Raw genomic sequence first — 21,811 nt, forward strand, 5'->3', positions numbered from 1 at the left:
GCAGCCCTATTAAAGTTGACGTTCCATTGGACTTGATCCTCAAATAGTACCAAAACATCCGCCACTGAAGCTTCTTTTTCACAAGCAATCTTGAAAATTGAAGGGAATGAATCCTTAAGGGCATTATCCCAACACCATAGGTCACTCCAGAATTTAATTCTAGAGCCATCTCCCAACATAAGTCTAGTGTGACGAGTAAAAATCCCCCACCCTCCCTAATATGCTTCCAAACTCCCACTCCATAAGCCCTACTCACCTCTCTAGTGCTCCAACCCCCCCCCCCCCCCCCCCACACGCCTCCATATTTAAGGTCTATCACTGACTATCAAAGGGTTTCCGGTTCCGTAGTGTATCTGCACAATCATTTCCCAAGTAAAGCCCTATTAAAGATTCTCAAGTTTCTAATTCCACCCCATCAAAGGAAATTGGAGAGCATACCTTATCCCACTTGACCAGGTGGAATTAGAATTCATCCCCCATACCACTCCAAAGGAAATCATGATGCAATTTTTTTATCCGAGTTGCCACGCTTATTGGAATGGGGAATAGAGATAGAAAATACATTGGTAAATTGGACAGAGTGCTTTTGATTAAGGTGATACGACCACCTTTCGACTAGTATAGTCTCTTCCAACCTGCTAATCTACGTTCAATCTTCTCAATCACTGTATCCTAGATAGTTTTGGCTCGTGGTGCTGCCCCCAACGGAAGACCAAGGTAATTCATGGGAAGAGAGGAAACCTTACAACCAAGAATGTGAGCCAACTGTCGGATATTGCTAACATTACCAACTGACACCAACTCTGACTTGTCGAGGTTCACTTTTAGACCAGATATTGCTTCAAAATAAAGTAAGAGAGCCCTAAATGGCCACATCTGGTTTTGTTCTGTCTCACAAAAAATCAATGTATCATCTGCAAACAATAGGTGAGAAATGTTGAGAGTACCCCTTGTGGGGTCCTTAACCAAGAAACCAATCACAAAACCACTGTTAACCAAGGACGAGATCACTCTACTAAGCGCCTCCATAACTATGACAAATAAAAGTGGAGACAAAGGATCCCCTTGTCTTAGGCCTTTCGAACTGTTGAATAAACCAATTGGGTTGCCATTTACTAACATTGAAAACTTCACCTTTGAGATACACCATCTGATCCACGAACACCATCTCTCCCCAAAACCACATCTCCCAAGCAAGTAAATTAAGAAATCCCAATTCACAAGATCATAAGCTTTCTCCATATCCACTTTACATAAAATCCCCTTATTGCCGGATTTTATACGACTATCAAGGCATTCATTGGCAATGAGAACTAAATTCAGAATTTGCCTACCCCTTACAAAAGCATTTTGGGGTTTCGAAATAATCTTTCCCTATATCTCCCCTAAGCGATTTCCAAGCACCTTGGATAAGATTTTATACACCCCATTTACAAGACTGATGGGTCGATAATCTTTCACTTCCGTTACCCCAAACTTCTTAGGAATAAGTGCAATAAAAGTGACATTTAGGCTTTTTTCAAATTTCCCAACCAAAAAAAATTCCTGAAACACTTTCATTAAATCCTCCTTCACCACATCCCAACATGTTTGGAAGAATCTCATAGAGAAACTATCAGGACCAGGTGCTTTATCTTTAACCATTTTCCTCACCACCCCATGAACCTTCGCCTCCTCAAAGGGTCTCTCCAACCACAGAACACTCTGTGACTCAATGGACTCAAAGGCTAGTCCATCAAGCTTTGGACTTTGGTAAAACGTAAAATCTGGAAAGACTTTATGTAACACCCCTTCCCGTAGTCTATGAGTGTCACGTACTTTTCATAAAAATAAAATCCGGCAAGAGATCTCAAATTTCATAAATAAAATCAGCAATTTATTTGTAGAAAAGGTCTAATAAAAGTCTTCCAAAAACATTAAATGAAATAAACTGAACGAAACTCATGTTATAAAAACATGTTTTATTTTAGAAAGTCTGAAAAAAAATAAATTAATGCTCCTTCTACTCCTGGCCTGCCTGCTCGTATTCATCATCATCACCTGGGTGGTTTAAAACATGAAAATAAACAAAAATGAGTCGAAGACTCAGCAAGAAATCTATCACAACGTAAACATACTAAATATAAGGTTTTCATAAAAACTTTCATGCTGAGAGTTTAAAAATCCTGACTATTCATGCTGATGCTTGTGCTATGCATGACTGTTTAACTGAATTAACTGACTGATCTGACTGATTAATCTGACTGATCTGATTTATCTGACTGGCTAACACACTTAACCCTGTGTGCGAGGTTGTGCACCGACTCCACATCCCGCGGCCGCAAGGGGAGCCGCTGATAGTATTCTGGTATACTATGGTGGACCACGACTGAGTTCGTGGCTTGCACATCCACCCTGATACTGAACTGCATTGGTACCATGCTTCTGAATGACCATCTTATTAACTGATCTTATCTTATCTTTCACTTGAATTTAAGATGGCTTACGTGTCTTATACACATGAGATGCATGACATACTATATACGTAATCATAATTTCTGAATTTAAATATGATGCGGAATGACAAAATAGTATGCTATGCTGGATAACATGTTTGCATATGACATGATTGGTGCATAAAATAATTGGCTGGAAAGAACTGGCTTGAATACTAATTATCTATAAACTGAACTGTGATGATCCTAAACTTGTGATCAAATTACTTACCTCGCTGCGTGTCTTCTTGAATAACACTTCGTAATTTGAGACCTATATAAAATAATAACTATCACTGAATTGGTTTGGAATCACATAAGTACTAATATCCTACTTAATTAAATCTACAATCTAAAAGATAGTGTTAAACAATTCAATAAATCCTGGTATCTAAATTACTTAAAATACTTATTTATAATTTAGATGAATACTCAAACTATTTCAAAATAATTCATAAAACTTAAATTCTTAGAATAAGTTTCAGTTCTTAACATAATTATTAAATCTTATAAGAAACCTAATAAATTCTATTAAATATTCTTAACATCATAATTTTATTAAATTCTTAACATAATAAGTTTATTAAATTATACTAAATAGACAAAGGAATATTAACAAAATATTTGCAAACATCCTTATAAAATAACATTTGACTACTATATTTATTTAAGAAAAACTGACTTTTAAAAAATGTAAAGCACAATAAAATTAATAAACTGCTAAATAAAATCAATTACAAATTAAAATACAAGTTCATTTAAATAATTAAAATAATTTCTGTAAAAACATACAACTTGCCCATAACATAAAACTGTATTAGATGAGCCCAACAAAAATGAGCTCAACACTCGTGCAAGGCCTAGGGCCCAAGGCCCATCAAAAGAACCCACGGGTTCAACAAGAACCGAAACACACAAGGCAACAGAGAGTTCGAGAGAGAGAGAGGTTCTGCGAAAGGAGAGCTCACCGAGAGAGGGCTGAGTGCGACGGCGGCTTTGGGTGGCTGGGAGAGACCGGCGACGCGACTGGGAGTTCCTATGGTGGTGCGGCACCGAGTGAGGGAGAGAGAAAGAGAGTTTAGAGAGAGAAACTGTGCTAACCGAGAACCACCGAAACCAAAACAAAGGCTGCGGCGGTCGAGATCTTACCGGAAGGGAGTGGGTGCGCTGGGGCTGAGCTAGTCGGCAGTTTCTGGTTCCACGGGTGGTGCTCCGACGTTCTATGGTGGTCGGCGGTGGTTGGGAAGAAACCTAAGGCTTAAATGGCAGTGTTTTGGTACTCTAGGTATTTCAGAAGCAGATGATTTGGAGTGGCTCACGAGTTACTCCTCTCGTACGACGTAAGTGATATTTATAAGTGTAGAAGATAGAGAAATAAAAGGAACCTTAGAGGAGTAGAGATGTGCATGTGACTGAGAGTGTAGACGTGTGGAGTGGAAATCGTTACTCACTAACAGAGTCGGTTTCCACTAGAATTTAAATTTACAAAGCTAGGGATGAGGCTGAAATTAAGGTTAGGATTTCAAATCGACAGAAAGTGGGTTCAAACCTACGGGTTGGAGGTTTATAGTGTTTAACTAAGAGGCTAAAACCAAAGATAAGGTTCGGTGGAGATAGAGAAAATAAACTTTAAATTTCAAACCAAACCTAGTGAACGTAAATCTGATGTAATATAGAAAATCATTATTAAAAACAAACTCTAGCAATTTTAAATAAAATCATAAAAGTAATTATATAAAAATATAAAGTAAATATAAATTTTGATAAAACTATAATCATAATAATAATAATAGAAAAAAACTTTTACTAGGAAATTTACTCATATACCCTAAATCCAAGACTAGTATGTTACACTTCACTCATTTTAGCAATATATGATTCATGGTCTCTGGTATATCTCATTTTAGCAAATCTGGAAAATACCACTTGACCCTTACATTAGTAACACTAAAGTAAAACTGAACCAGCATTAACTCAACCTTCATAAAGGGTCGTTACCTTCTACTCAAATTAATGGAAATATCGTTTTCTGTCTGTTAAGCCTTACAGCTTTGGGACTTCCTAAAGAACAAGAAAAGGTTTGATTCAGATTAGGGTAGCTAAGGAAGGGTTTGATTCAGATTAGGGTAGCTAAGCAAGGTCCTAAGAGAGCTCTCCTTAATCCAAACCATGCCAGATTCAGGCCTGAATTTTAGACTCAGATTTTCCTTTCTTCTTGTAGCACTTCAAAGGGGACCACAGTGATGTTTCCATCACCAGATGGCTTGCTCCCCTTTCATCTTCTAATGATAGCAATTTTTTATTCAATCGATTTGTTTTTTTTTTTACAATCAGCTGAGACATTTTTGGCTTTAAGCTTCTTGAGCTAGATTATAAGTTATTAGTATGTAGTTGTTTTGGATGACTATATGATCAGTTGCCTTAAATGAAAAGAAAGAACATCTGGGTATATGAAGTTCTTTTTCTATTTCGTTAGAATTCAGTTTCTTCCGTAATAGCAGCACTAAATCTAACTGTTTGTCTTAAATTGGTGACTTTCAGGCCTTGATTTCATGTCCAACAAGCTCAATCCGTACAGAGAAACCTCCTCCTGATATTCTAAGTGTGCAGAAAACATTTCCACTTCCAATAGATGAGCAGAGAGTTCCAGTAATTACATTTTTTTTTTGCCATTATATATATTTTTTTAATCTTAAGTTATTAGCTCACAGTATTTATGCCATTTACGTGTTAAAGAGTAGGCATTCTAGAAAGTATCAAGTCTTTCCATTGTTTGTTTTTATAATAGAAACTGATATGCATCTCATGTGAATGTGTACAAAATGTATGATTCTAGCCCATAGGCCTTGTCTTGGTGGTACATGCTAGGGTGGGGTTGGGACCACTGGGTAGGTCTCAGATTTGATTTGTAACAACCGTAGGAATTGAAAATAGTGTGTAACAATCAAAGCCTAATAGTATGTCTTTTCATGAACACAATATCCTAGCACAAGATAAGTCTCGTGATTGCCAAAATAGAAAAAGGCTTACTGATGACAATACAGTTGGTTTCCATTTTGCATGAGATGGGAAAAGTCGTAAACTATTGGGGGTAGATCAGATTGGTCGAGAGAGTCATTCCTAGTAGTATAAAACCAGAAATACTACAATCTCTTTTAGAAAAAGGTGGGTTAACTAACGAAAGAAAGATGGAATCAGATGCATTCTTAAAAGATTCCTATCCTTGAGGCATTGGACTCATAAAAGTGCATAAAATTAAATAGTGGTGCTCGTTTCCGACATAGGTATTAGCGGGAAATATGGTTGTTTAGTGCCGCCTAGAATGGGAAAATGATCATCTATTGTATTTCTTTGATGAAAATCGTAATCAAAAGCATTAGGGTTCACTTGTAGCAACGTGTTGGGAAATAGCTTCTTAACTGCTACTATACGAATTTTTTGTTTTCCTATTGTGTATGTTCTATGAAATCCCTTATGATCTTTATTGTTACCGATTACCATATGGCTGTTTTGATGACCTGGATTAAGTACAAGAAGGTGGTAAACGAGATCTCACATTACTTGGGACAGTAAAGTTCTTGTCCTTCATAATGATTCCGATGGACTTCAATTGTAACCTTGACCAATCCTTTTGGAGTATGGCTCAGATGTGGGTTGGGCTTCCTTGGTCATCTCAAATGGTATCTGAGCCAATTCTAACTGGAATTGTAAGACTTGATGTTACAGCTCTTCTCCCTAGGGTTAAGAACAACGTTATTTTTAGAAAATAGAGGGACTGGTGTGCTACTAACCTTGACTTTTAAAATTTTCTTCTTAATGAAGCACTAGGTATAAAAGACTCCATAAAATAAAACGTCATTGTTTTTTAAAATACTTAAAATATAATAGAGAGTCTACGGAAATACTTATTGAAAATTATTCAAGTTTCATGTGTTTATGAAAATAAGTTTAATGATTGAAAACATAAAACTAAATATCTCATGACTGCCCAGGCCTCTGTTTTGTCTCCCTGAGTCAAGTCCCATCCTGCAACATCTTTCTCACAATGACCATAACATGTGGTTAAAACATTTAAAACATACAAAAAACTTAGTCGAATGCTCATTTCAATGAGCAATACATCACGCTGTAAAAATAATATAAACATAGGATTTCCTTGAAAAACATGCACTCATAGTTACATATGTAAATAATATGGACATGAAATGCCTTAACTTGTTTGTCACTCTTCATAGTCCAGTATCCACTATTGACCCCCATGAGTTTGGGTTAATGAATCTTAAAGATTCTGATTCCGCCCGTGGCCACGGGTTAAGAATTCATACATAAGAATGATAGCATTGGGTGCACTACCTGTGTGTACATCCTGGCAATGCAATATATTCTTGAACCTTATGGTATCGTCTTCACTGTCATAACATAGGCCATTACCTCTCCTAACAATCATACCTCATCATAATCATACATGCATACATTTTGTCATATCTTGCATTCTCATACCTTATCATATCATAGATTTCAAATAAAATCATAACCTTTCATAAAATGTCGTTATACATGTTTTCTCACATCAAATCATGACCTTTCATAAAATATTTTGATGCATGTGTCATACAACTAACATGAAACTTATGCAGAAACCATGGCATTTAGAAATTTATCATGACTTGGGTAAATAAAAAGGGGCTTATTCCTTTAAAAACCATGACTTCATAATTTCTTTTCTGAAATGTGCAGTTTGAAAGACACGATCATAAATACCGACATATCTTTATAAAATATGCATCCAAATAGCATGGTCTTATTACTTACATAACTTAGAAAACATGTGTGACAAAGGGCGTGATCATATTACTTACCGCGTAACTCTGAACATCAATTAGTGCATCGATAATTGTCAATTGGTCTGAATGCCCTTTACTGAGGGTTTGCGTTCATTACATAGAGCAGAGAATACATCATTGTCGCCGGATTCTATGCATCTATCTACCACTAATATGCTATACAAGGTAAGTATTTACATCCTAATTGGCATCAATATACAATGTAGCCACAAAGGAAAGTATGACCAAAAATAGTACAAATCTCTCAAATCACATCTCCGTAACATCCCCCCTCAAATTGATGTTGGTAGATCAAGAAGTATCAATTTGTCAAGCAAGAATTGATGCCGATGTCGAGCTTTAGTGAATATGTCAGCAGTTTGAAGTTGGTTGGAAATGTGAGGAAGAGTAATCACATGCTTGTCAAAAGCTTCACGTATGGAATGACAATCGACTTCAATGTGTTTCGTACGCTTATGAAAAATAGGATTAGCGGCAATCTGAATAACACTGGTATTATCAGCATGAAGAGGAGTAGAATGAAGCTAAGGAAAACAAAGATCACCTAATAATCCACGAAGCCATGTGATCTCAGAGCATGCGGAGACATAGCATGATACTTAGACTCGATGGAGGACTTTGAAACTTTGTCTTGCTTCTTACTCTTCCAAGAAATGAGTGCATTGCCTAAGAACATGCACCACCTCATAACCGAGCAATGAGTATCCGAACAACCAGCCCAATCAGCATTACTATACCCCACCAACTGTAAGGAAGACTCTTTAGGAAAGAAAAACCCGCGAGTAGAGGTGTCCTTCAAATATCGGATAATGCGGCGGACAATGGCTAAATGAAGATGTCGGGGAGCCTGCATAAATTGACTGACTTGCTGCACAGCAAAAGAAATGTCAGGGCGGGTAATCGTCAAGTAGTTCAAGCTCCCAACCAGCTGCCGACACAAGGATGGATCAGATATAAGCTCGCCTTCCTCCTAATGAAACTTGAGATTCACCTTCAAGGGAGTAAGAGGGAGTAAGAACAGAGTTACCCGATTGGAGACCAGCCAAAGAAATCAATTTCTGTGTGTATTTGTGCTAGTGTAACAAGGTACCAGTCGGAGTAAGCTGCATCTCAAGGCCAAGAAAATACTGCAAGGGACCAAGATCTTTCATGAGAGAGGAATCAAACTAACTTTGAGCAAATGAAAAGTAAGTAGAGTAGAGCGAAATTTATCAAATCATGCACGCATAGCCTGTTTAAGTCCATACAAAGATCGTCTGAGCCGACAAACCTTGGATGAAAGAGTAGCAAACATGCCGGAAGGTGGAGTCATATAGATTTATTCCTTCAGGTCCCCATGCAAAAAAGCATTCTTCAGATCCATCTGTCGGAGAGACCACCTTTGCAAAGCAGCAAGTGCCAAGACAATCCGCATAGTAGTCATCTGGCGACGGGTGCAAATGTTTCTTCATAATTAATACCATACTCTTGACGTTTCCCAAGAGCCATGAGACGAGCCTTATATCTGTCCAGTGAAGTGTCAGACCGAAACTTGACTGAGTACACCCATTACAACCAATAGGTTTGACACTAGAGGGACAAGCCACAATGTCCCAGGTGTGATTGTCTTGAAGAGCTTGGATCTCTTCTTGTATGGCCTGCTGGCCAACATGCGCTGCTTGAGCATAAGAGTGAAGGACAGAAATAGTGTCGAGAGTCGCAGTGAGGTATGAGGAAACCATACCTATGTGGTGCATGTGTAACCCGGGTGGAGCGCTTAGGTCTAGGAACCACGGGATCAGATGGTGGAGTAGTGTCCGGAAGGGGTGTTGAAGAAGGTGGAAGACGTCGATGATACACAACACCTGGCTTAAACCGCTCAATAGAAGAAGGCACATCATCAAAAGTAGGTAGAATAGAAAAATAGGAGGATTAGAAATAACCCTAGGCTGAAAGAAATATTGATTTTCGAAGAAAATCACATTTCAAGAGATGTGGAATTTGTTTGCATGAGCATCATAACAAACAAATCCTTTCTGAGTAGGACTATAGCCATAAAGGCACACATGAAAGATTGGGGCAGCAAGCTTGTGACGATCAATTGGTGGTAGATGGACAAAACAAACACACCCAAAAGTATGAAGGGATTGATACTCGCGAGATATGCCGAATAATTGAAAGTAGGAAGAATCATAAGTTAGAGTGGTAGTAGGCAAACGATTGATCAAATATACAGCAGTAGATAAAGCTTCAACCCAAAACCGAGAAGGCACAAAAGAGTCAATCAACAAAGTATGAACGACATCTAAAAGATGGCAATTCTTATGCTCAACGACCCTATTTTGTTGAGGGGTGTAAGGGTAAGAACGCTAGGAAATAATTCACTTTTGCTGGAGATAAGTCTGAAAGGAATGAGGAATGAGACATGTATTCCCCCCGGAGTCAGAGCGTAAAATTTTGATACAAGTACCAAACTCCGTCTCAACAAGTGCAACAAATTTTTGAAAGGCAGAAAACACATCAGCTTTAGAATAGAGAAAATATATCCAGGTGAATCGACTATAATCATCGATAAATGACTCAAAATAGCAATACTGACCATGAGAAATAATAGAACTCACACCCCAAACATCAGTATGCACAATCTCAAAATATGTAGAAGCACGACTACCATGCACAGGAAAAGATAAAGTTTTACTCTTACCAAGAGGACAAGTAGCACAATGAAAAGATATGTCAGAAGAAGAAAATGAATATTTATTACCCAAGAAAACGAGTATTCTAGTCATTGTAGAGTATGAGCTTAGATGTGTCTTGGCCTTGGGCCGTTACACCTGTTTAGTCTTTTCTGCAGAATACTCGTCTTTGAGGTTAATTTTTTGGTGAAAGACTTCTTCTTGGTAATTGCTAGAATTGAATGGTTAGCAAAATGCATCTTTTACTGCAAGTCTCCAAGCAATTAAAGTCAAATGCAAGTTTTGGGAGTGTTTTATTTTACCTATCAAAACCAAAATTTGTGGGAGTGTTCAATTGTGTCCCAGGCAACCTTCAAAATGCAAAAGGGAATCCCTTTCTCACAGATCTACAAGCCACACCAAGGCAATCGCTTGTTACGTTGGTTTCATGATCAAGGAATGTACAAGTGAAATACCCTATTGAGGATCCTTCTTGCCTTGGCTTCTAGATGTGCCAACCCAACTAGACAAAACGATGTGCATCAAACATAACAATATAGGGTTTAATTTTAGTGTATTTTGATTTTCTAAACAATGGCCTTGACTAGAAATTAAAAATGTTTACCATAACCAGAAATTAAAACTGAAGTGCTGATGAGATGACCAAGGTTGGAAACATTTAAAAGCTTAGGCTTCACTCACTTTTTTTTTTTTTTTTAAGTAACAATTTTTTACTAATGAGTGCAAAAGGCGCAACTCAAATACACAGAAAGTATATAGGGGATTCACGTATCTAGAAGGTGAAAAAGATACCAAAAGTTCATGAAAGTTGAGTCCATTAAAGTCTATATACAGTCCAAAGGAAAATAAAGAAATTCTTAAGCTCCTCCATTGTCCACTCACTGTCTTCAAATATTCTATCACTTTTCTGATTCCAAATATAGTAAATGTTGCAAATAGGGACCATCTCCCATATTTCTGCAATCTATGGGCAGCCACCTAGTCTTCTTCGAGAAAAAAAATGCTCTGCAATTCTTCTAGGCATGACCCAAGCCAATCCCTCCTGCTTGAAGAAATCACTTCACAGTGCGCTTGCAATATCACACTGAAGAAGAAAATGATAACAGACTCTCCACTTATCTTTTGGGTACAACACCGATCTATCATGACAGCATGTCTCTTTCTTAAATTTTCTGTGGTGAGAATCTTTCCAAGGGTGGCTGTGCAAGCAAAAACTGTCAAAGGGTGGCTCACAGGGAACCATTTTCCCCCAAATGCTCTTCCATGGAAATGGATTGTTGAAATGAGGAGTGATAATGTTATAGAAGAACAGGCATTGACTTGTCCTCTCTTGGCCGGAGCCCAAATCTTTTCTTCTCCTCTTCTCATTCCAGTGCAATATGATTGATTAAAAAACTTACTGAAAGCATAGATCTCCCAATCTTGTAGCGCTCTGAAGGCTTCTTTCATTAACTATTTTCAAGAAGTGTTTTGATGTTTTGAGGGGTATTTGGTACTAGCATTTAAAAATGTTTTGGAGGTGATTTTTTTTGTAGCTCTATTAGTATGTTTTGGGAGATTTTTAGTAGAGAATTGTTTTATAAAAAACTACTTTGGAAAAAAATAGATGATTAAGGGAAGATTTCCTCTTGCGAGCAGGGTATCTACCTTTTTGGAAGCTGTGTGTTGAGGGGGGAGACTTGGACCCCATACTTTTAATTTTTTAAACAACTTATGTGTTTGGCTGTTATTTTCTGGGAAATTGTTTTAATTAACAGGCAGATTTTTTTGGATAAGTAAATAACAAGAACAAGTCAAGTTTTCTTGAGAATACGTACTGAACAATACCTATTGTTCAGAGGGATCATGTAACCTAAAGAATCCACCAAATGCCTCAGATCGTCAATGTTTTCTTTGTTTTTGGTACTACTTATTGGTTTATTTTCAGAGTTGAGACAAGTGTTTCACACCAGGAATTTGGCGGGGAACCTTTCAGGGAATTGTTTTCTCATATGCTAATTTCAATGGTTTATCAGTACCTTGATTAAATGATATTTTTATCCTTCACCTTCTTTGTATTCTTCATTTGTATTTTTTTCCTGTTTCTTTCCCTCTATTGCAAATACGTATGCTGTTGTAAACTTTGAGAGCTTCTCTAATGTTTCCAGGGTGTTTATCACTGTGGTTATCACTCTGAGAAATCATATGGGGCAGCTTCTTATTTGATTGTTCATCCTGAAGGAAACATACTTATAGACAGGTATGTCATCATCTTGCAGATAAATGAGATAATCTAACCATAAGATTAATCCTTATGGAAACAAATTAGAATTTTTTATCTTTGGGGTAAGAATTATATATGTAATGTGTGTGTGAGTGGGTGGGTGGGTGGGTGGGTGGGTGTATAGATATGGCGACATTACACTTTTCACCTACAAACAACCACCCTTTTTTCAAATTGCACTCCAAACTACATAAAGTTTGAATTTGCATCCTAAACTACCTATATCTTTTAATTTGAAGTGTCAGTTAAGATTAGACCATTAAGATGCAAAGTGAAAAACGGGTGGTAGTTTCTGGGCAAGAAGTATAATTTCCCCTATATACATATATACGTAACATAAGTCAAACATAAGTCATATTAGATGGTAACTTATTGTGGATGAGTCTTGTTTTGTTGTCTGCAGCCCAAGATTCACGGAGAGACTAGCAAGTAATATTGAGAAGCTGGGTGGGGCACGTTACATGTTTCTGACCCACAAGTACTGACTCAACACAAGTGTAAAACTTTATATTGTTTCAAAATGATATTGATGTATCTTATGGGTTACAGGGATGACATAGCAGATCATGAAAGGTGGACAAAGCGACTAAAGTGTGATAGAATTCTGCACTCTCTAGAGGTGCTTTTCACTTTTCAAATATTTCCTTTTCATTTATTTATACTTGAATTTTTCTGCCTTCACGAAGCAAGTTACAGTGAATCCTTCACAAAGATGTTTAAATTAAAAAAAAACACCCATACAAGATCAAGGATTTTGGGCTAAATGTAAAATCTTGGATTGTCATCAGGGCACTTATCCCCTTGCACCACCAACATTATGCTTTTTTCCCCTTTTCCCACTTTGGAAGAACTTAAGTCTAGGAGCTACCCTCACCACACAGAGCATTAGGAATTTGGAATAGAAACGGGTGCAAACATTACGGAAAAAAGTGGAAATAAAAATATACCTTTAAAGCAACCATAGGCTGATAGAGTACATAAATCATTGTTTACCGATAAAAAAAAAGTGATTTAACATACCATTTGTCTTCTGATCTTGCCAGGTTGAAGACTCTACTACAAATGTAGAGATAAAGCTAGAGGGGAGTGGCCCCTGGAGCCTTTTCCAGGACATCCAACTGATACACACTCCAGGCCACACAGATGTAGGTTTCTAGATCTGTTATATATTTTCTTTGATTAGTAATGTGTTAATGTGCAGAGAACGGGTGCAACAGGAATTATATAAGAGAAACACCTAGAAAGAGAACAGAAGCTTCAATTCCAGCACCCACTTAAACGCTTTAAACAATGTCCGAAATTCCCGACTAACATCACAATGAAGGAGTAAATGATCAGAGATTTGCATATAACTCCAATCAACTACAATTGAATTGTGCTTCTGCAATTATTCTATACTCTGAGTCTTCCCCTAATGGCACTGTCCATGTAGAAAGAGTGACTCTTGTCGGGGCTTTAAAGAATTACTACCTTTCAATCTTAAAGCCTTGTAAAAAGTTTTACCTTTAAACCACAACAGCTAGATGGTACCCAAATCTTCTTATCATTTCCCTCTCTCCCTACCATATATGAATAAAGTACAGCACGAGAAAACACCAATAATTCAAGATCTTGATTTTGCACTGCACTATTAATGCTAAGGTCCAATGGAAGTTACTGTTTCTTCAAGTCATATATTCTGCCACTGCTGCGTGTTAATTTCTTGCATTTTGGAGTAGGCCAGGAAATGCCTCTTAGTAGAGTTTCATTACACCATACGCATGCCAAAAGCAAATAAGAGTGCCTTCCTGCACATTGCATCTGATAAATTTGGAAAAATTGTTCCCCCGACACCTTTGATATGTTTTCACCTTTTATAGTTGTAAAAAATTTCTTTTTACAAATTTAGCCATAAGGAACACAAATTTCGTAAGAACAACACCTTGCCCTCATACTCTGATCAAATTCCTATCCTTTTTTGTCCACCATCCTCCAAAGACGACCCCTTTCCAGTGCATATGGCCATACCCATTTGGTCAAAAACCAACAGCTCTCTGATACCCAACCTACACAACCTCCCCCATTGAAGGGGCACGCAAATCTCATTGGAATAAAGAGTTGATCTGTGATTTAGTCTCAAATAGCACCCTAAAGAGAGTCCCCACATGGATTCTGAAGTCTATTAGCTATATAAAAACCAAAAAAAGTCTATTGGCTATAGCCATAGTGAAAGGGAGAACAGAGAGAAAATAAGCTGGTATGCTACCCAGAGTGTTCTCCAGTTTTTTTTCTTATTTGTGGTTTTATTATTATTGGATTTTAATTTATGGGTTTGATTAGTGATTTAGCTATGCTTAGTGGCGAAAACCCAAAAGAGACCTGGTCCCTTTCGTATGTGGGCTGATTTCTCTTCCTAAAGAAAAAAAAAGAAATGCCAGGCCAATAAATAGATTATAAAAAAAACTATCACAAATTTATTTCTCTTGATGTCTTTTGGTACGTCAAGGGCTTGTAAAACTATTTCTATTGTAGTATATATGACGTCTCACACCAAGCAAAGTTAATTTCTAAGATTCCTTTTTGCAGTTCTCTTTGTTAACTTATCATTTCTCGAATGAAAGATATGTTCATGAGAATTTCAGTTAAGATTTAGCATTTTGTGATGCAATCATGTCCATGGTGACTTTGAGGAACCTTACGTATAATGCTTGCGTGTATCTAACCTTTCTTAAATTTGTTTTAATTGTTTAGAAATTTTCCTTCAAATTCTAGCCAAAATTAGATCTGAATTTACAGCTCTAGCTCTCTCAAATCATAATCGTTAAAAAAAGTAAACCATGCATTCCTCAAAGAGAGAACCAGAAAAGCCAAAACACTATTCTCGGCTTTCTGTTTACAGCTCAAGAAATAGGCACTGAAACCAATTTTCCTCTTTGTTTCATCTCAAAATCCTTCCCCAACCTTTCAAAATTAGAATTCCTATTTTAACTAATACTTCTAAGCCTTTTCTTTCCAAAGCCTGTCCTCCCGTCTATCCGATAATATTACAAACCTCTGCTTCCAAATTGAGCCCTAACTACTGTAAAAGTTTTTCATTGCCGCTGTCCTACATCACCAAGTTTGAAATATTTTCTTCCCAATCAGGCAAGGCTAAAAATCCATCAATTATGGACATGGAAGGACGTTTATGATGTTTTGACCTAGTGAAGTACCCTCTTCCAAAAGGGAGATCAATTATTCCCTGCTTGGATGTGAAAAACTCCTACATTGCAGTTGAAATCTAAGACCGTACAACTTCTCCCTGGCGAAATGACCTCCCCCAGTGCAGTGCTGCACTCCCACAAACTATTCAACCTTTGCCTACTCCTCCCAAAGAAATGTTCTATCATGTTTACCTTTGGACAGTAGACTCCTGAAAAGCACACAAAAACTGATTTTCTGCACATATGAATTTGCATGAAACCAAAACAATTGTCATTGCATCATCCATTCTCTCTAGGACCATCTTCTCCCATAATGGCAAAACCCCAGCAGAAGCCCCTTTTAACTCCGCAATGAATCCAACCCTTGAACTGGCACCACCATGACCTTCACAGTACTCCACTAGGCATGGGCTCGAAATTTGATTTGTTGAACATACACAATACACCCTTGCAGTCACCCTGAAATTTCTTAAACTTCATATTTTCCCCCCACGCTGTAATCCATGCTCATTCCAAGAAATAATCTTAAGATTAATGAAAAACTCCCCTGAAAACTCCTCTCCTTTCTGCTCCCTCCACTTCTATGTGCTCCAACTTTAGAAGAATAACTAATAAAGACAGAAAATTTCCTTAGTTCTCCAGCCCCTTTATAAGCAATCTTATAGCTTTCTCTGCTTGAAACAGAGCCCACTTCCTCATTCTTCCATCTATTATTGATTGCTGCAAAAGACCCATAGCCTTCTGTACAATCCACTACAAATAACACTCCCAGAAACTTACTGCAGCCTTTGATATGTTTCATGAACCAATAAGCTTCATGCTGAGTAGCCGCAGAAGCCTGCCTCCCATCACATGGGTGCATGTTTAATGGTTCCTAATCAATCACATGATGTGGATCATGAATATTCCAATGCTCTATGGTCATGGGCCCCTGAACCAAGTTTGCAAATTCACTTTCCTTTTGATCCTTTACCACTTGTGGGTGATAGGCATCATTGAAAGCTTTTTTGAATTTATCCCTGGTGATGGTGTTGTCTCTACTAAGTCCTTCCTTTAATACCAATTATGTATTGTCCCCACGTCTTTAGCTGCAACCTCCAAGGTGAAAGTGGCATATGTCAACTTCTATCTGTAAGTGCAATTTAACACTCTTAGCAGCTTCTCCATTCTTGTCAACTGCTTTTTCCACTACCACACAATCTAGCTCCCAAGAGAAGGTAGGGGGATTTTATCCTTTAAACTCTCCAAATGAGCAACCCTCTTTTTCATTTCTGCAAGTAGTCTGAGCAATCCTAGAATATATCCTATCAGCCACCTCATCAATACCATCTGTCTTAGCAGCAGCATACCTTTTGGAGAGGAAAAATTCTATTCATCATCCCCACACACCACACACCATGCTTTTTTTTTTTTCAAATGTGTGGTATATGGATGATGAGTAGAAGAATTCAATAAGTTTAAGAAGAATAAAATAAAAATAAAGAATAAAAATTTTAAAAAATAATAAGTGTGGTGTGTGGGGATGATAAGTAGCAAAGTTCTTTGGAGAGGATACTTTCTAGGATTGCTTGGGCTACTAGGAGAAATGAAAACTTTTGGAGTGTTTAAAGAACACAACTGAACCTTCAAGAATGGAGAAACTGTTAAAAAGAGTGTTGAACTGCACTAACACGCAGAAGGTGAGATATGCTACTTTCACCTTGGAGGATGCTAGTGAGAGGTAGTGGGACGGTAAAAAATTGCAGTTAAAGGAACTTGGTGAAAGCATGACCATCACCTAGGCTACATTCAAAGAAATTTTCAATGATGACTATTATTCTGAAGTGGTAGAAGATCAAAAGGGAAAGCAAATTTGCAAACTTGGTTCGGGCCCATGACCATAGAGCACTATGCTACCAAGTTTACCGAACTCCCATTTTTCCCCTCACTTGATTCCACATGAAGGCAAAAGGATTTGGAAATTTTAAAGGGGTTTGAGTGATAGAATACGTCACCTCATACTAGCGTTAGGACTTATACTTAAATAGTTAGGAGAGCCATGGCATTAGAGGAAGATTTTAGATTGCGAGATGCTTCTAATGTATACAAGAAGAGACACTGGCAACCATGTGCCCAACTAGGAAAGGATCGAGGGCAAGGTTTCAAGAAGAAAATTTTCAACAATAGTGATCAAAAGGGACAACCTTCCTAGCAAGTGAGCGGAAGACCTTGTTTACACTATGGAAAATATCATAGAGGGCAACCTTGCACTATTGGGCTCAATTTATGCTACACTTGTAGATAACCAGGCATTTTTGCTCGTGAATGTCTGAGTAACAACCAACCAAACCGATTTAGAAAAATAGTAGCGCAACATGGGGAAACAAATCCGAGGGTGAGTATATGTTATGATGACTCAAGACGCCCAGGCTAGGGATGAGGTGGTCATAGGTATACTTTCTTCATTCTTCCTAGATGCCAACGTACTTTTTGATTATGGATCCACTCATTCTTTTGTTTCTAGGGTATTTACTCGGAATTGTGATAGGAAACCAGAACTACTTTTTTTTTTTGATAAGTACGGTAACCAGAACTACTTGATTATTAGTTATTAGTTTCAACTCCTGTGTGCGGGCAATACATTAACGACAAATCTTGTACTTAGGTCATTCAAGATTATTATCGAGAATAGGGAATTCTTAGCAGATTTGGTACTTTAGATATGCATGATTTTGATGTAATTTTAGGAATGTATTGATTAACTTTACAAATCAATTAAGGTTGAAAAAGGAAGATGTGCCAAAGACTACCTTTAGGAATAGATATGGGCATTATGAGCTTTTGGTTATGCCTTTGGGGTTGAACAATGCCCCAGCTGCCTTCATGGATTTAATGAAAGAGATTTTCCAGAGTATCGAGATCGATTCGTAATTGTCTTTATTGGTGATCTACTCTAGGAGTCAGGTGGAACATGAAGGGATTTTAAGGTTGGTACTACAGGTATTGAAGGAAAAACAATTATATGCCAAATTGAAGAAATGTGAGTTTTTGGTCAAATTGCTTTCCTAGGATGTGGTATTCAAAGATGGAATTATGGTAGACTCCAATAAGGTTGAGGCTGTGACTACTTGGACCAGGCCAACCAATGTGAGTGAAGTTCATAGTTTCTTAGGTCTTGTTGGGTACTATAGGAGGTTTGTAGAGGGTTTTTCTGGTATAATGGTACCATTGACTCAACTAACTAGGAAAGATGCCAAATTCCAATGGACTAATGAATGTGAGAGTAGTTTCCAAGAGCATAAACATAAGTTAGTTACCACCCTAATGTTAACTATACCCTTGGATTCTAGTTGTTTCGTTATTAATAGTGATGTCTAGCATAAAGGATTGGATTGTTTGTTAATGCAACAAGGTAAGGTGATCACATATGCCTCCCGCCAATGGAAGAGTTATGAGCTAAATTATCCTACTTATGACTTGGAATTTGCTGGTGTAGTTTTTGCCTTAAAAATTTGGAGCCAATGCTTATATGATGAAAAGTGAAAAATTTACACCAATCACAAAAGTCTAAAGTACTTTCTTACCCAAAAAGAATTAAATATGAGGCAACGGGGCTGGTTGGAGTTAATGTAGGATTATGATTGTATAATCAACTGCCACCCTGGTAAGGCAAAGGTAGTGGTAGACGCACTTAGCAGGAAATCTTTTGGAGTAATGGCTACTTTAGTGACCACTCAAAGACAAATCATGCTAGATTTAGAGAAGTATGACATTGAGGTAATAATAGAGGATTCCAATGTTACCTAGCTATGCCAAGTGTGCAACCTACTTTGATTGAGAAAATTAAAGAGAATCAAGGCAATGGTGTGAAACTGCTAAGGATCATTGAGGAAGTACAAAATGGAGAGAAGTCTGAATTTAACGTGTAAGGTGATGGTGTTTTGAGGTTTAGAGATAGATTGTGCATGCCAAATGATCCAGAAATAAATGGACAAAGTTTAGAAGAAGCCCATAATTCTCAATACACAGTACACCCAGTGGGTATGAAAATGTAGAGTTTGGAGAACGTATTGGTGGAACAACATGGAACAAGAATAGCCAAATCTGTAGAGTAATGTTTGACAAAGCATTAATTCCTCCCTGGAACACATGCGTTATGGCTATAATCTGTAAAAATTAAATCTATCTTCCCCCAAACCTGAACATTCATTGTTTAGAGACCCAAAAACACCCACTAGACCAGGACCCAGATTTTCTTACGCTTAAAGATTAAAATTACCCTCATTCACTTCTGAAAGGCATTGGTGCCCACAATTTATTTATTTATTTTTTTTAAAAAAAGACAGTTTTCAATTCCTCTGATGCATACATGTGATTGATCATCACCATCCTGGGAGCTCAGATTTTACAAACTGAAAATCATTTTCATTCAAACAATCCAAATTCTTTGTTCACCCAATGCCGTGTAGAACACTTGCAGTTGATCCAGTACACCTAACCCAGTACAGAAATTACCAGAATTACACCACCCTAATTTAGGATATCTGGATCTGTTGGTTTATTCATCTATGTTTGGCATTTCCATGGATCTGACCTTGCCAACCCTTGTAAAACTTATATCTATCTAGCAATCAGTATTGCCTCAAATCATATTCACACAATTTTGGCTTACTCACATTGACAATGTGAGTGATGGCGTTGTCAATATATTCTTGAGAGATTGGCCTCTTGTATTGTCTTTTGTATATACAATCATCACACAACTGCAAGCTTTTAATAATGAAGGTTAACTAACACTCAACTGGTCTCATTCTTTTATCTGCCATGTGGTGACTCAGGGATCAGTCTGCTTATTTTATACATCCCTCGATATTTTGTTCACTGGGGACCATCTGTTTATGACAGAATCTGGGCTGGCCATTTCAGAGAAGTTCAACTTTTTTTCAGGTAGGACTGAAAGATACTTTCAGAAGAATAAAGTAGATATTCACTGGATAGGCCCAATGTGTTGCAATGATCTACCATTTGGTGTGGTGTCTTGGCCTTGGAGATTGTCATCTTAGCTGAATCTAATTATTGATTGCTCTCTTTCTAACCTTCTAACGGAATTGTTCTGCAATGATGACTACGCATTCATTTTCATTTTAATTGTTTTCTTGCTGACAGTTCCCATACAATTGAACAATGTTCGGATTCTGTTAGACTTGGACTTCAAGTGGGTGCTACCTGGTTAGTATTTCTTGTCATTTGTGCAACTATGCCATTATCAAGTATATACTAAGGAAGTCTATACTCTCCTAGTGACCACGCCAAATGGTCCCAACCATTTGATCAAAAACTTATATTAAAGTAAATACAATGAAATAAAACTTGTAGTTTGTGTATCACATTTTCCATTTATTTATTTATTCTTTTATTGTCTGTTGCGTTGGTGAGGGCCTTGATTTTGGGGTCGCAACCTCACCTTGAAGCACCGTGCAATGAGTATGTCCCAGTCCAACATAACAGACATTGTGGCTTGTTATCACATACCCGAGCAATTTCCATGGGCATTAAAGTTTACCTGATAGATGCATGGCTACCACTCTTTAGTTATGAAAAGATAAGTAAATGGTGTAAAATTACTTAATCTTATACCACCATATTTGGACAGTCCAATTTAGTCATAATAGCCTTATCCCCAAAGAAGGAAAGGCCAAAATAGGGAAAAAAAAAAGAGGGGTAAAAAATAGGCAATAAACGTAAAGCTAAATCAATCCAATATATTCATTTTTAAACAGTAAAGCCTTCCACCGCATAGAGTTCTTCTCCAAATAATATAGGCCAATTCAACCAGCTTTAGAGCATTGCTTCTGGGGTCTAGTTGACCAAGAGTGTTGGACTAAGGCCTGGCTTATTTCATTCTCCCCCCCCCCCCCCCCCCCCCCCCCCCCCCCCCCCCAACTGGGGGCGCCGCCGCGGGTGGTGGGACCCCCTCCACTAGTTCATGATAACAGATCTATCTGTATTATCTTCGGTTTTTGTTCCTTATTGTTATTTGCTTTGTTTTTCATATGGTATTTATTTTTTCTATCCTATCTATATATTTGACACCCAGAGCAGGGTACTTGAAAACTCAAAATGGCCAGTTGAACCAAGAATTTGGGTGTTGCACTGCCCCCAGTGCCCAGCTAAATGGCTCAATGGCTTAGTATATATGCAATGATCAAATGGCATGGTATCTAAGACTTTTGATACTAGTGCTGCTGCTCAAGTTGTATGCAACTTTCTCACTTCATTGACGAAGCAGATAACCATTTGAAAAGTCCTTAATTGATTTCATTTATCTCTAATTACGGAACTGGGTTTGCCCGTCGTATACTTTTTCTTGTTGATCACACTAATGCCACTTTTG

General features: G+C 37.7%; 1 protein-coding gene across 2 annotated transcripts in view; it reads left to right on the forward strand.

The window, feature by feature from the left end:
- LOC121254128 overlaps window positions 1–21,811 on the forward strand; it is a 38,764-nt gene that overhangs the window by 16,662 nt on the left and 291 nt on the right. Inside the window, exons 4-10 of one of the 2 annotated variants that reach the window (XM_041154096.1) lie at window positions 5,016–5,123; window positions 12,141–12,232; window positions 12,660–12,734; window positions 12,806–12,875; window positions 13,300–13,401; window positions 20,323–20,364; window positions 20,584–20,646. In XM_041154096.1, coding sequence (XP_041010030.1) covers window positions 5,016–5,123; window positions 12,141–12,232; window positions 12,660–12,734; window positions 12,806–12,875; window positions 13,300–13,401; window positions 20,323–20,364; window positions 20,584–20,598 — 504 coding nt within the window. In that variant the 3' untranslated portion in view covers window positions 20,599–20,646. Of the gene's footprint in view, window positions 1–5,015; window positions 5,124–12,140; window positions 12,233–12,659; window positions 12,735–12,805; window positions 12,876–13,299; window positions 13,402–20,255; window positions 20,365–20,583; window positions 20,647–21,811 lie in introns of both variants that reach the window. The other variant, XM_041154095.1, reaches the window with a different exon arrangement.

Source organism: Juglans microcarpa x Juglans regia, chromosome 3D (assembly GCF_004785595.1).
Source record: "Juglans microcarpa x Juglans regia isolate MS1-56 chromosome 3D, Jm3101_v1.0, whole genome shotgun sequence".
NCBI lineage: Eukaryota > Viridiplantae > Streptophyta > Magnoliopsida > Fagales > Juglandaceae > Juglans > Juglans microcarpa x Juglans regia.